At 35.6% G+C, this 15,804-nt stretch overlaps 1 protein-coding gene across 5 annotated transcripts in view; it reads right to left on the bottom strand.

Annotated features, from left to right (window-relative positions):
* The window catches only part of LOC6045170 (furin-like protease 1), a 454,649-nt gene that overhangs the window by 66,724 nt on the left and 372,121 nt on the right, over positions 1–15,804 (bottom strand). For all 5 annotated transcript variants that reach the window (XM_038263921.1, XM_038263920.1, XM_038263922.1 and 2 more), the window contains 2 exons: positions 6,730–6,945; positions 6,385–6,513 (listed from right to left, as the gene is read on the bottom strand). In XM_038263921.1, coding sequence (XP_038119849.1) covers positions 6,385–6,513; positions 6,730–6,945 — 345 coding nt within the window. The remainder of the gene's footprint in view (positions 1–6,384; positions 6,514–6,729; positions 6,946–15,804) is intronic.

The following is a 15,804-nucleotide window of genomic DNA, read 5'->3' as shown; positions in this document are numbered from 1 at the left end:
AACATGTGTCCAAATTACCCCACAAAAGGTGTCCATATTACCCCACAAGTCATGTCCAAATTACCCCATATGGGTTTTTCTTCTAAATTTATCAAAATTCATGAAATTTTTCCAAAAAAATGGTCTCTGTTATCCTCTGGTGTCATCCACATTCCTTTAAAATATCCATACAGCCCGTGGCAGAGCAATTTCCTTAGGGTGTCCAATTTACTCCACACTCCCCAAATTAGCATATTGTTCTACAAACGCGATTGATAGGTCGCTTTTACATTGATTTTAAAAGAAATTAATCCAAAATCTTAAACAAGTAAATTACTCTACCACGTGCTACATTTCGGTCACGACTGTGGCATCCTCGACAGATTAAGTGAAAAAAGTTTTTTTTTCAACTTTTCCATCAACCGAGCTAGGGAAAAACACGAGCTCTGTCACAGCAGCAGCGAGCTCGCGGGCAAACAGAAACTTTTGAGAGGAAAAACGCACGATTGAATTGGGACAAACGTGTTCAGAATTGGCGATTGATGGTGTTTACCTTTTGCACACACGGTTTAGTTGGGAGAACATTCGGGTTGTTGGGACATCCAGCAAATCCAACTCGTTCAACGGTACCTTTTGTCTAACCTTTGGTGCATCAATATTCTTTTTATGTGTTTTTTTTTCAGAAGTGAAAATTACAATTGATTAAAAATTAGATAATTGAATTGTCATTTATGTATTTTTATACAATATTTAATTAATAATTTAATAAAGGTAATCTCAAGGGTTAGCACTGTCACCCAGAAAACGTTAGAACAACCTGGATGGACACCGGTCACGAAGCAGAGCAAACAAAAAGAAGGGATAGATAAATTTGTTCTGGCCAAAACACCTGGGTAAAAGTTGGGCTTGACCATCCCTGCTGCTGTACCATAAAACAACAATTGCCGAATGCTGAACTGTGTGGTTTGGGATTTCAACTACTCCACAGTTGACACAAAAAAGTGGAACAAAAAATCTGTGTGATTCCACCGGCTAAATGACTGTCGAATGTAAAGAGAGCAGGATCACATATATGGGACAAGGTAGTAAAAAAAAACTTTTTCAAACCGGTCATTTAGGGTAGGTTTTATTCGTTGCACAACTGCATCGGACGAACTGTACGTGAATGTGTAATTATGAAAGTTTTCCTCGGTACCTGTGGGGCGAGGATTTAGCTGAAGCATTGTTTGGAATATATATTTCCCAGAATTTGCAATGAAGCTGTAGCTACATTATAATATTTGTGTGGCTTTTTTAATCGGATCAAATCAAGGATGGAATAGTCATTATGTGTTAAAAATGTTCTTAAAAAATCAAGCATAGCTTTTGAAAATGACTTCAAATACATAGATAATTTTTCTCATTAAATATTTTAGACCGAATTTTATAATTTTGAATTTTTCTTTGGATCAGAAAATTAGTTTTCGAGATATCATTTTCATCGATTCGAATTCTTTTTGAGGCTGTACTTCAGAAACTAATTGTCCGATTTTTAAAGTCTCAGCGAGAAAATTGTTGGACATTTTGTTAGCTTTTCAAAAATAATCTTTTTTGGCGGTTGGCCTTTTTTCTTGCAAAAAGTGTTCAAATTACTGGTACACTTTTTCAAAAAAGTACTCTTCAATTACAAACTTGATTAAGTATATATTTTTTTTCGATTTAAATTACCCAATTAAGATATCTTAAAAAACAAAAATCCAGAGATCTATATTTTGAACCAGTTTTTGCACTACTATGGATCAAAAGATGGTGTCTTTTGAGTCCCCTGATAAATATTAAAAAAAAACGAAGATTATTTTGGGAATGTTATGCAAAAATTGTAACCAAATAAAAAAAGAACGTGAGACAAAAAGTCGAAAGATATAAGTCGAATGCCAAAAGGTCGAATGGACAAATGATCGAATGGGCAAGATGTCGAAAGTGGACAAAACGTCGAAAGGATAAAAGGTCGAATTAAAAAAAAAACATTTTACAAAACAAAACTTTTGATTTGAGACTAAGTACACAAATATTGATAAGCAGCTATGGAAAGGTGATTTGAACGTTTTTTTTTTAAATTTCAGTCATATATTCTTTAAAATTTAGATGTCTTCTGAACAAAAATTGCCCCCGGATGGTTGAAGACTTTTGAGAGGGGGAAGGGGGGTGTTTGTTGGTTTAGAGGGGTCTATCTTTTAAAAATATAAATAAATACGATCGTATTTTATATATACAGCTTTGTTTTTCAAGTCAGATTTTTCTTAGGATCTATTATGACCATGAAAGATAGAATGAAAATGGATAGAAAACTTGCAACAATATTTTAAAATATTTTTTTTTTCTTTTTTCAAAATTATTTAAATTTTAATTTGAAAGAATTTAAAAATCTCTAAAAAATTCCAACTATTTTTATAAAAAATGTTTTTTTTTAGAAAGTTGTATTTCTTAAAAAGAACCGCTAACATTTGAAAGACTTGAAAAAAATCACCAAATCATTACGACAGTCAAGAATCGGCCTTTTTTGGGCCAACTCACAAAAATATGTTGACAATCAAAAATAGGTTTTTTTAAATAAAAAACCCGATTTAATCCCACCTGGGGTGAGATAGAGCCTTTCTTACTAAAGAATATAACAATGGTAGAACTTTTTTCAATTCATAACATCGACTTTGTTTATTTATAACGTCAGCACAAAAGAAAGTCTTATGATGAAAGCAATGTATTACAAATGATATGATTTCCAAAGGAATTAAAAAACGCAATTTTCACCAAATAATATTGAATGACAAACGCGATCATAGCAAGCTTCCCATGTGCCAGTGACAACGCACACCGCGGTTTTGGTTTTTTAGCTTTGGTACGAGCCCTTTTGTGTGTTGGTATTGTCCGTTTTTTTCAAAGGTACACGCCGCGCGGCATTTCAGTATGTGCCGCAGACACTGTTGCCAGCGATTTTTTGCCCGCGAGCAAGAAGAAGCACTAGTTGGCAACGAAAAAAAAAAAACAACACAACGCTTGAAGTTATGCCTCTACACCATCGCCTCTTTACACAAGGCGCCGTGTGCGGTGAGCGCGAGTGTGGAGAGGAAAGGAATATAAGTTCTCTCCCTCGCTCGATGCGATCAAAGCTTTCCTTTTTCACCCAACAACAAGAAGCAAGCCAAGAACTTTCGAAGAAGATCCCCACTTTCTAAAAAGATCCCCACTCTCTAAAAGCTCTTTCAAATTCACCTCAATGTTTCTCAAGATTTAAATCTTTTGCCTCTGATCTAGATAAAATATTAGTTAAGACACAAACCTCTAGACCACCACACAACAAAAATAAATGACAGAATTTAAATCGCATAATGGTCTCATGTCGCAGGTTTCAAAACAAATACTGGACAGTTATGCATATAATGATAATACTAAAGAGCCGAAAAATAAACGATATCTATTGTAGCAAAACAAAATCGATGGGGCACCCAACACATATTAGAGTATATTGGATCCCAATAACAGGACGCGCCAGCAGTACGCGCCAGCATTAGAAGCTCAACTTGACAACTTGTCGACTTGGCGACGATGCGTCTAAAATCGATGCAGTGTGATTTTTTGACGATTTTTCCGAAGAAAATTCATGCTGAATCGACATATTTACGAAGATGAAAATGACGTCCAGCCTTAAAGTAAAACCTATACCTTTCTTTAGTAAGAAAGGCAAAAAGTAAATCGCTCTAAAAATTGATCCGGATTGCCGATAGATGTCAAATTTGTTTCAGATGCTCACTCATGGTCTGTACTATGAGTGTAGAAAGAAATTTCAGATAAAATCGGAAATGAAAAGTGTTGGCAAAGGTCACAAGGTGGGCTTTTACCTTTTTTTAGGGATTTTTTTTCTTTTGGTAGGTTAATCAAACGGCTCTAACTCCAGAACCAGATTATGGATCTGGATGAAAATTTGGGAGGTTGCAGAGCTCGAAAAATGCAATTTTGAGATAAATAAAAGATATGAAAATGAAAAATTTTGACCATATTTTCATTTGAAAACTGTTTATTTTGTTGAAAAGTCTGGCCGCATCCGAAAACAGATGGATATTTCGAAATTCGGTCTCAAAATGACCCTTGTTCAGCACACCAGCTTTCAAATGCACTTGGAACAATCAAAATCGAAAATAGAGGAGCCGAGGATTACGCGACACAAAATTTGGTAAAAAATTTACCACATACGGACATCACTCGAACTCCACGGAATTTCTTTTCTCAAAATTCGAGGGTTGGAGATAGGTGAGTTCTGTCAAGGTGAATCGATAGAGCGTCTAAAATCGATGCAGTGTGATTTTTTGACGATTTTTCCGAAGAAAATTCATGCTGAATCGACATATTTACGAAGATGAAAATGACGTCCAGCCTTAAAGTAAAACCTATACCTTTCTTTAGTAAGAAAGGCAAAAAGTAAATCGCTCTAAAAATTGATCCGGATTGCCGATAGATATCAAATTTGTTTCAGATGCTCACTCATGGTCTGTACTATGAGTGTAGAAAGAAATTTCAGATAAAATCGGAAATGAAAAGTGTTGGCAAAGGTCACAAGGTGGGCTTTTACCTTTTTTTAGGGATTTTTTTTCTTTTGGTAGGTTAATCAAACGGCTCTAACTCCAGAACCAGATTATGGATCTGGATGAAAATTTGGGAGGTTGCAGAGCTCGAAAAATGCAATTTTTGAGATAAATAAAAGATATGAAAATGAAAAATTTTGACCATATTTTCATTTGAAAACTGTTTATTTTGTTGAAAAGTCTGGCCGCATCCGAAAACAGATGGATATTTCGAAATTCGGTCTCAAAATGACCCTTGTTCAGCACACCAGCTTTCAAATGCACTTGGAACAATCAAAATCGAAAATAGAGGAGCCGAGGATTACGCGACACAAAATTTGGTAAAAAATTTACCACATACGGACATCACTCGAACTCCACGGAATTTCTTTTCTCAAAATTCGAGGGTTGGAGATAGGTGAGTTCTGTCAAGGTGAATCGATAGAGCGTCTAAAATCGATGCAGTGTGATTTTTTGACGATTTTTCCGAAGAAAATTCATGCTGAATCGACATATTTACGAAGATGAAAATGACGTCCAGCCTTAAAGTAAAACCTATACCTTTCTTTAGTAAGAAAGGCAAAAAAACATAAACATATTTTAGAGGTCGAACTTTTTTTGAAAAACTGCTCATGTTTGAAAGAATAGAAAAACTCACAAAAATATTACAACAAATAAGCAAAAGTTGTTTTTAAAAAGAAAAATAAACCTTCAACATATTTTAGAAGTCGAACTTTTTTTGGATGAAATGCTTATGTTTGAAATAATAAAAAAAATCACAAAAACATAGCAGGGCAGTTCTCTCAGATTTCGGTCATTCGATTTTTTTTGTATTGTAAATCCGACTGAAACTTTTTTGGTGCCTTCGGTATGTCCAAAGAAGCCATTTTGCATCATTAGATTGTTCATATAATTTTCCATACAAAAGTGATGTATGAAAATACAAAAATCTGTATCTTTTGAAGGATTTTTTTCATCTATTTGGTGACTTCGGCAAAGTTGTAGGTATGGATACGGACCGCACCGGAAAAAATGATACATGGTAAAAATTTTTTTGGTGATTTTTCATTTAACTTTTTATTACTAAAACTTAATTTGCAAAAAACACTGTTTTTTTTATATGTTTAAGAGGACATCAAATGCCAAATTTTTCAACTTAATTTTTCGATGTTAAATCAAATTTGCAATTAAAAAGTACTTTAATGAAATTTTAAAAATAGTCGCAGTTTTTCATTTTTCAAATTAGTGCACATGTTTGCCACTTTTGAAAAAAATAGTAAGACTAACATTTTTAAAGGGCGTAATATTGAATGATTGACCCTTTTTTCTCTCTTTGCAAGAAATTTTATAGAAGTTTATTTTTATTATTATTATTTGTTTCCTTTTTGCACATTCGACTTTTTGTCCTTTCAAAGTTTTGTCCATTCGACCATATGTCTTTCGACCTTTTTTCGCACATTTAAAAAAACAACACAAATTTCAAAATCGCAAAGTAATTTGCGACAATCTGGAGAATTAATCTACTGATATTTTTGGAAAAAGGCTGGACTTATTTCTTAAATTCAGGTTCAAGATTCTTTCAAAGGTGAACAAGATTTAGATTATAATAAATTTTAGAACTCTAAATTCCAGAAACAACCCATAAATATAGAGTTTTTATTTTAAAAGGTTCTATAAACATAGGACTTTCCAAAACTTACAGAACCTTTTAAAAAACGCTAGCAATGTTTTAATTTCTTGTCCGTCAGTCCCATTTATAATACATTTTGAGGACATCAATTTACGAAGAAAAACAGCGAACTATACTCACGTAATTATGCTCCAGGTCGGGATGATCCGACTCGAGGCCGTCGTCGAGGATCGTCACCACGACGCCCTTCCCCGTAACTCCCTCCTTCCACGCTGGTATCACGTTCATGTCCAGGCCGTTTCCTCGGTTCTGTGGAGAAAAGGCATCAAACTTGTTTAGTTTTTCTTATAACTTAAATTTTAAGGTAGTTTTAAGGTGTTTCCAGAAGACTAAATTTGATTTTTTGTTGGTAAAAAATAGATAATTTATGGAAATTTTAATAATTGTCATAGTTGAGTGAAACTGACTTGTTTTGTATGAAATTTCAACATTGTTAAAAACATAAATTTGAAAAAAAAACCTTACCAGGTACCACATCTCGGGCCACTTGGGATCGTTGAGCTGGATGAGGTAGGGGCTCTTCAGGGGGCGAAAGTCCCGCTTGGTGCGCCGCTTGGCCCGCTGCTGCTGGGACCAGTGGATCCGGTCGTCCTCGTCCAGCCGGCGCTGGTGGGGCGCCGCCGGGTTCACCGAACGCCGCTGCACGTGCCGATGCTCGAAGTGGTAGTACCCGTCCAGAATCTGAGGGGGGAAGGAGAACGAGAGATTGAAATTTGGTTAGGCTTCCGGTGGAATTAAAATTTAGCTGAAATTTGGGCGAAATTTCAAAGCGGAAAAGGGGTACTAATTTGAAACACAAATTGATACAGTTATGCTGCAAAATATGCAAAATATTTGCGTGCGAAAGTGGTCGGCCACGGCTATGCGATTAGGGTGGTACACACAAACAAAACGAACACACACACACACACCTGCAAAAGTGCTTAAATAGTTTGTGGTGTGCCGCCAAAATGGGGCGACAGCTCTCCATAACACATATTTGCATTTCGGTGATGAAACGAAGCGAACTTCTGAATTTCAATTGTGCAATTTTGGGCCGCCGATACCGAACATTGATTAAAGTTTTTAATTAAATTTACTCCGCGCGCGACAACACACACATGCATGCTTTTGTACGCGTGGGTGGCAGCTGTCCAATGTGCGGTGGATGGTTGCGTAGAGATTTAGCGGGAAACCAGAACAACGGTTCGACCGGGTTAAACAGAAGTCATTTTGCTAGTTTGTGGCACGGGTGGATCCATAAATTAAACCTCACTATCAAAGTTTGTTGTTCGCTAAACGGGAGTATGTGGGTGTTGATTAAAATTACAGAGTTATGTTTTGTGTGCCATCAACTGATGTTTTTGTTTTTGGAAAAGTTTTTATGCATGTTTGGTTATAATTTGAAATCCAATCAGATTAAATAATTTTTTATTATTAGGTTTCCATTACAGGTCAACTGGGTACACTTTTGGACTCGACCTTCACCGATTTGGACCAAACTTGGAGGGAACGTTCATCTATCGATAGTTATCAGAAATCCCAAGTTTGGTGCTGATTGGACCATCTCTCTATTTTTGGCACCGCCCTCTTTTTTAGACGATTTTTTAAAAAAACTTTTTTTCTTTTTATCATAACTTTGCAACTATTTGAGCAAAAGACTTTCTAGAGGTTGCATTTTATAGAAAATTGTCCAAGGAATTCGATAAAAATAATGTTTTAACACTTAAATGCCCCCTTAAATTATATTTCAACGTTTTAAGTATTAAAATTCAGTTTTGACCAATTCCTTATATTTTTTTATTTTATCACCATCGTATTGCCCGAGCAATTTTACTTAAAAATCAATGTAAACCTCAAACTAAAATGAACTATTAGCACAATACAGCGATTTTACTAAAACTAATTTGATTTTTGATTTTGCGTAGCACTCGGAAGTACATGGTGTACTTTTCAACAAAAAGGGAGGAATAGTTCGGTTTTTATATGTGAGAAACTTATTTCGGATTTGAATTCACAGGACAGAGTGTTGCGCAAAATCAAACTTTTTTTAAGTTATTTCAGGTGCTCACTTCTTAAATGATAAATTATGATGTTAGAAACAATGTTTTCTTAGACATGAAAAAATAATAAAATACTTTCTCGCACCCCCTAGTCGATTTACTGAAAAAAATCCCATTTTTGAACAAATTTGCTAAAATCGCTTGGAATCAATATAAAAACTGATTCGATCAGGTGTGTATTATCTTCAAACGATAGGTTTTTGTCCATAGATTAAGATACACTATCAATATTGGACCAAAATTTAAGTTTTTGGACCTTCCCAGACGGATTTATGTCGAAAAAATCGCATTTTTACGAAACATTTTTCAGAGATGGTCATTTATTTTAGGGTAGCCTATTTTTCCCAGTAACACCAAAACATGCACCTTGTAGGAAATTTCATGGCGAACATTTTTCTTTAAAAAAAATGCAATTTCGACACTCCAGAGCCAAGATATTTGAGTTTTAGTGAGAAAAAAAGTGCCAATTTTCAAAATTTCTCAGAATTCTGATGAAAGGCCTACTAATTACATGATGTTGCAAGCATATGTCTTAAAGGTCAGGGCATGCTTTCTTATAGTAATTTTGGCCGTTGAATCCGAATCTGAAATCAAATTTTGTTTAAATAGTGATGTTTGGTGCTACACCCTTTTGGAATGTTATTTGCGTGTTTGAATCGCTGCAATTTAAATTGCTTGCAAGCTCGGTCCTACTTTTCTCGGTTTTCGTTCCACTTTGGTTGATATTTTACTCACAGAACACTTTATGTTTAATGTTTTTTTACCTTCCGATTATGTTAAGCAATTCGGAAATCGCATATTTTTATCTGGCGGGGGCTTAGGGACTATCCATAAACCACGTGGACACTTTGTTTTAAATCTCAGACCCCCCTGCTTGTCCAATTTCCATACAAAACAAATCATTTTGATATGGAGCTTGGACAATAGCTGAACCCCTCCCCCTCCAAAAGTGTCCACGTGGTTTATGAATGGTCCCTTACTAGAATTTAGGATTGGTTAATAAATGAGAAAACTTAAAATTCTGAAGCATTTTTGATGGTTGTTACATATATTTTTTTAATGAAATTTTTTCGGAAATGTCTGCTACAACTTATCTGATTGCAATTTTCCAAACAAATTTATCCAAATGCAGCCACTTTTCCTAAAATTTTCTCTTGTATTCTTTTTTTATAAATCCATATTAGCGTAAGCCCCCACCAAATAAAAATATGCGATTTCCGAATTAATTAACATAATCAGATCGTAAAATATCAAAGTGGAACGAAAACTGACAAAAGTATGACCGAACTTGCAAGCAATTTAAATTGCAGCAAATAACATTACAAAAGGGTTTAGCTCCAAAACATCACTGTTTACATGAAATTTGATTTCAAATTCGTATTCAGCGGCCAAAATTACCGTAAGAAAGCATACCCTGACTGACATGTGCTTTCAACATCATGTAATTAGTAGGCCTTGCTTCAGAATTCTGAGAAATTTTGGAAAATTGGCACTTTTTTTCTCACTAAAACTCAAATATCTCGGCTCTACAGTGTCGAAATTGCATTTTTTTAGAGGGAAAAATGTTCGCCATGAAATTTCCAACAAGATGCATGTATTGGTTTTGCTGAGAAAAATGGGCTACCCAAAATTAAATGAGCATTTCTGAAAAAAGTTTCGTAAAATTAAACATAATAGTTACATTGACAAATTATTTGCCGATTTTCGAATCAATATTGTTTTTTACCAAAAAATTAATAATCCATATTTTTGCACCTTCGAAAAACAAAACATAAACTTCACTCAAAAATTTTACAGATAAAGAAACAGGAAAATTAAATTCTACTTAAAATTTACTGCATATTTAAAGATATTTATGAAATTCTGTTTCAAAATCACTTAAAAGTTATTATTAGCTTTTTTCTGATTTTAAAGGAAAAAAAAAAAAATAAAAAAAATAATGATGTCCCGTCTCTTTCGGCCCACTGACAGAAGTCAGGTCTCTTTGCTTGCACTTGTTTGGTTCGAATTTTGAATTGTGGGCGCGAGTTTTTGGCTTTGTTTTTGTGTTATTATTTTTATGAAATGAATTTTGTTCTTTTAATCACATGACATCTAGAACATTTTCGTCAATTAGTCATTTACATTTATTTAAACGTTTTTTTTTTCTATTCTGCTCATTTTCATTTCTTTTGTGTCGCTGTTTACGAGCTTGGTTGAGTGGAGGGATTTTATTAAATGAAATACTACTAAACACGCATCATACAAATTACATATGAAACTGAAAACTGAAGCGTTTGGTACGGTATGTCCACGCATCTTTCCTCTTCTGTAGATTCTGTGAAATGTGATCCGTTCTTAGAATCCTCTCTGCGGTAAACACAGCGGAGTAGGGCTGGCTGCTTCAATTTTTGCAATACATTTTCGGGTGTTCTCGGATGCACTGCAATTATTAATGATGTCAAGAAAAGTGCTTGGGGCGTAATCTGATCACTTTCAGACTTTACAACATTCCTTTATGTTAGATTAGATTAGATTAGAAAAATCATAGAGAAAATCATGACACTTTAAAAGTATTACAATGAATACACTCTTCAAAATTTGTTTTGTTTTAACAAAGTTTCATTTTACAAAAAAAAATCAACCTTACATTTTTAGTAGATTTTTTGTTTTTGTGAGAAACAACCATTATTATTATAGGGTAATTCTCTGCCAACTCACACAGCAGTTGCCCCGACCCCTCTTCGATTTGCGTGAAACTTTGTCCTAAGGGGTAACTTTTGTCCCTGATCACGAATCCGAGGTCCGTTTTTTGATATCTCGTGACGGAGGGGCGGTACGACCCCTTCCATTTTTGCACATGCGAAAAAAGAGGTGTTTTCAATAATTTGCAGCCTGAAACGGTGATGAGATAGAAATTTGGTGTCAAAGGGACTTTTATGTAAAATTAGACGCCCGATTTGATGGCGTACTCAGAATTCGAAAAACGTATTTTCATCGAAAAAACACTAAAAAAGTTTTAAAAATTCTCCCATTTTCCGTTACTCGACTGTAAAAAATTTTGGAACATGTCATTTTATGGGAAATTTAATGTACTTTTCGAATTTACATTGTCCCAGAAGGGTCATTTTTTCATTTAGAACAAAATTTTTCATTTTAAAATTTCGTGTTTTTTCTAACTTTGCAGGGTTATTTTTAGAGTGTAACAATGTTCTACAAAGTTGTAGAGCAGACAATTACAAAAATTTTGATATACATACATAAGGGGTTTGCTTATAAACATCACAAATTATCACGATTTTACGAAAAAAGTTTTAAAAAGTTGGTCGTCATCGATCATGGCCGTTCATGGTCACCCGCGACAGACACGGACGACGAAACAAAGAGAAACGCAAAAAGTAACTTTTTCAAAACTTTTTTTCGTAAAATCGCGATAACTTGTGATGTTTATAAGCAAACCCCTTATGTCTATATATCAAAATTTTTGGAATTGTCTGCTCTACAATTTTGTACAACATTGTTACACTCTAAAAAATAACCCTGCAAAGTTAGAAAAAACACGAAATTTTAAAATGAAAAATTTTGTTCTAAATGAAAAAATGACCCTTCTGGGACAATGTAGATTCGAAAAGTACATTAAATTTCCCATAAAATGACATGTTCCAAAATTTTTACAGTCGAGTAACGGAAAATGGGAGAATTTTAAAACTTTTTAGTGTTTTTTCGATGAAAATACGTTTTTCGAATTCTGAGTACGCCATCAAATCGGGCGTCTAATTTTACATAAAAGTCCCTTTGACACCAAATTTCTATCTCATCACCGTTTCAGGTTGCAAATTATTGAAAAACACCTCTTTATCGCATGTTCAAAATGGAAGGGGTCGTACCACCCCTCCGTCACGAGATATCAAAAAACGGACCTCGGATTCGTGATCAGGGACAAAAGTTACCCCTTAGGACAAAGTTTCACGCAAATCGAAGAGGGGTCGGGGCAACTTTTCCCGATTTCGTGTGAGTTGGTAGAGAATTACCCTATACTAACTTAATGTTTTAACAATTCGATTAAATTTAGGGTTAACTGCAGATGATTTTTTTTCATATTTATACCTCATTACCTAAATTTGTTTGCAATTCAAAAAAACCCAAAAAATAATTCTAAGAAGCTTGAGTCTACAAACTGGATACAATTAAAACCACTTTAAAATGCTGCATCCTTGTCATCAAGCACACACACTCTCCCAGACAAATAAATCACTTGAATTACGAATCGTCTAGCAGATAGCAACTCCTTTAGAACCTTCCCTTTCTTCTACGGGAAGCCTATACCATCCTCCAAAAAAAAGAGCCCAGATTTGCAGAAACCCCGTCGTCGACGACACACGCATAAAAAGTTTCGCCCAAAGTTCTTGTCGTTTTATGCTGCAGTGCACAGCAGCATTATGCTGCGACACTGTAGAACCAAAAAAAAAAAAAAAGAAATGAACGGCACTGCAACGAGAGTCAGAGAGTAAAATGATAAACATCTTGCTGGGAAAGCTTGTTCTAAAGTTGACTGAACTGCGCCCGTTGTGTTGCGTCCCAAAGACAGACGGCGGGAAGTTGTGCCAACTTTTTAAAGTCATGACTGTGCGGAATTGAACGCTTTGGGTGGTTTGAGGAGGGAACATTGTACTAAGAAAATAGAGATTTTCAAACGCTTTATTTCAGTATTTCAAAACTTTTCTCTCAAAATTAGTTCAAGCTGATGAGCCACTCAAGTAACCACATTGTGAAAGTAATTGCTAAAAGGTTTCCAACCAATTCCGGGGAATCCTCTTTTGATTCAGCAACAGTTTACAACGGGGGCTTAGGTTTACCTTTCGAAAAACCACCCCGTAATGAATGAGTTATGTGTGTATTCGGGCCTGCTGGTGGAAGCCCTCTCTTCAGCTCCCAAGTGAGTGACGGCCAGCACCACAAAAACGTTCCGGCTAGCCACTGTAATTTTTCATCCTGCATGGTTCCCCAGTGGGGAAAAGCTTTCAGCTCTCTGGGTAGCACTTTTCCGGCAAAAAGTGTGTAGTTTGTTGAAAAAACAAAAGACACTGAGAAAAAACTTTTTTATTCCAACGAGATTTGAACCCCTACTCGGTAATTGCGGAAGCGCGCGCGAACCAACAGAGCTGTCACCACCAGCTCAATTCAACCCATTTTTTTCACTGTGTACGATCCCGCTGATAAACCTGGGCCTGGCAGCCACGCCATGGTGTTTTAGAATGACCAAAACCAGTGCAACCAAACCAGCATCAGCAAAAGCTCGCCCCGCTGCCGGAAAGCTCTGGGCGTCATGTTTACTGCGGTAGAAAGTGCTTGGTTAGGGGAATTTATTTAGCAAATCCCGCAGATGTTTTTTCAACTAGTTTGCACGGGAGAGAAAGAGCTGGTAAACAACTAGAATTAGCGTTAGGGCTAGTTTAGGACGGTTGTAAATAGTTTTTTTCAGAGCCGCTCTCGAAAAGACCGTTAAAAATAATTAACCGTTTGTGATTTATTTAACGGCACAATATTTCTCAGAATGTCGACGTTTGGCCCGCGCAGAAAAGTGCTCCACATTTAATTGCAATTTATTAGCCGTATAAAATTGTGTGTTTATAAAGCTGATTAAATTTGCATTGCCGCGAGAACGACCCCCCCCACCAGAAGGAGAGATTTTGGGTCAAACTTTTGCTAATTTACCAGAGCGCACCATCTGGCGGCGAGGCTGGTTTTTTGGGTTTGACGCCTGACAGCACCATTATCCTAATTGGTGGCCAGCCGACTCTGGGTCGGAAGTGTCCTCGCACCTGGCGCGGTGACGCAGTGGGTGATCGGTTTCAAGTTTTTTGAAGTCCGGTTTGTGGTCGGATGTTTGAAATTGTTTGAAAAATTTGAAATATTCAAAAAGTGGTGTAATGAATTGGAATGTTTCCCTTTTTAAAAGTATTTTATAATAAGATGAAATGTTTATATTTATTCCATTTTCTATTGAAATTTTAAAAATGAGAAGAATGTGATTTTTTTTAAATAAACTTTATGGATCTTAGCATTTTTTTTTTAGAAAACCGGAAAGGGATCATCCATAAACCACGTGGACACTTTTTTGGAAATCTCGAACCCCCCCCCCCCCCCTTCGTGGACAATTGTGCATACAAAAAAATTTTTGTATGGAGCATGGACAATCGCCATCCCCCTCCCCCAAAAGTGTCCACGTGGTTTATGGATGGTCCCAAATAGATTTCATTTATATATTTTAAATTAAGCTTTTTTGGGAGCTTCCTTTGACCAACGAAGTCATTTTGCAGCACTGGTTTGCTCTTACTCGTTTGCATACAATTTTGGTAGCTATCCATACAAAAATGGTACGTAAATATGCGAAAATCTGAGCGGTTCACGAGAATTTCACAAAACAAATTTTGGTATTTTTTTATTTCAATGAAACTGTGGTTATCATTATTTTTCCATACAAATTTGAGGGCTGTCCATAGAAAAATGCTATGCAAATATTCAAAAATCTGTATCTTGAGAAGGGATTTTCTGATCGATTTGGTGACTTCAGCAAAGTTGTAGGGGCGATTAGGCACATTAAAAATAGACATTATTTTTTATCGCAAAACTCGGTATACCCTATAAGATTTTGTTTTCTTTTACAAAAAGTACCAAAAAAATGCCAAAATCGTGCTATGACAGTTAGTTTAGAAGCTATGCATTTTTGAAAAATATAGATTTTTGGAATGTATTGAAAATATACCCAAAACAGCTTTCAAAAATCATATTAGGATGTTAAATTGAAATTGTAACTGAACATTACTGAAACTTTGATAGAATGCACCGTTTTCGAGTGAAAGCCATTTTTGAGTTGAACTTTCGTAAAGAATGAAACTTTGTATTTAATTCATTCTTTTTTTTTTATTCTTTACTTTTTTTGTTAGGACTTGCATTGGTTGCTTAGATCCAGCAAATATTTAAAATTACAGAAAATGAGTTTTTATTGCGCCCCTCAATTTTTAATCGATGTTATCTTAGAAACTATTGTTCCGTTTTTTTATGTTAAAACATGAAACTCGTGTGAATTTAGGCCTTTGATTTTTTTCTTTTTTTTTCAAATTTCATCAAAAGTACATCATTTTTGAGTCATACAGCAATTATCCACGAAAACAGCACGAGCGGCCGTGGCTGACTGGTCACGGTGTTCGCTTTGTAAGCGAATTGTCCTGGGTTCGATTCCCATCTGCTCTTAACGAGAAAGTATAGGAAATATAAACCTTGAAACTCTGAACATGAACGAAAAATCAAAGTCGCTCGAGTCGGGGTTCGATCCCCCGTCTTTTGGATTGGTAAGCAAAAATGCTAACCACTATGCCTTCGCGACTTGGTGAGCTATGACTGGAATTAGGAATACTGTTACTATCAACTACATACGCGCTGGGTCCTTGTCCATTTGACAAGGGTTCGGAAGTTCTAAATAACGTTTGAATACGATTGGTCCAAACGTTCTTCAGGG

Source organism: Culex quinquefasciatus, chromosome 3, assembly GCF_015732765.1.
Source record: "Culex quinquefasciatus strain JHB chromosome 3, VPISU_Cqui_1.0_pri_paternal, whole genome shotgun sequence".
Classification (NCBI taxonomy): Eukaryota; Metazoa; Arthropoda; class Insecta; order Diptera; family Culicidae; genus Culex; species Culex quinquefasciatus.
The sequence above is the reverse complement of the archived record's forward strand: the minus strand, read 5'-3'. Positions and strand labels throughout refer to the sequence as shown.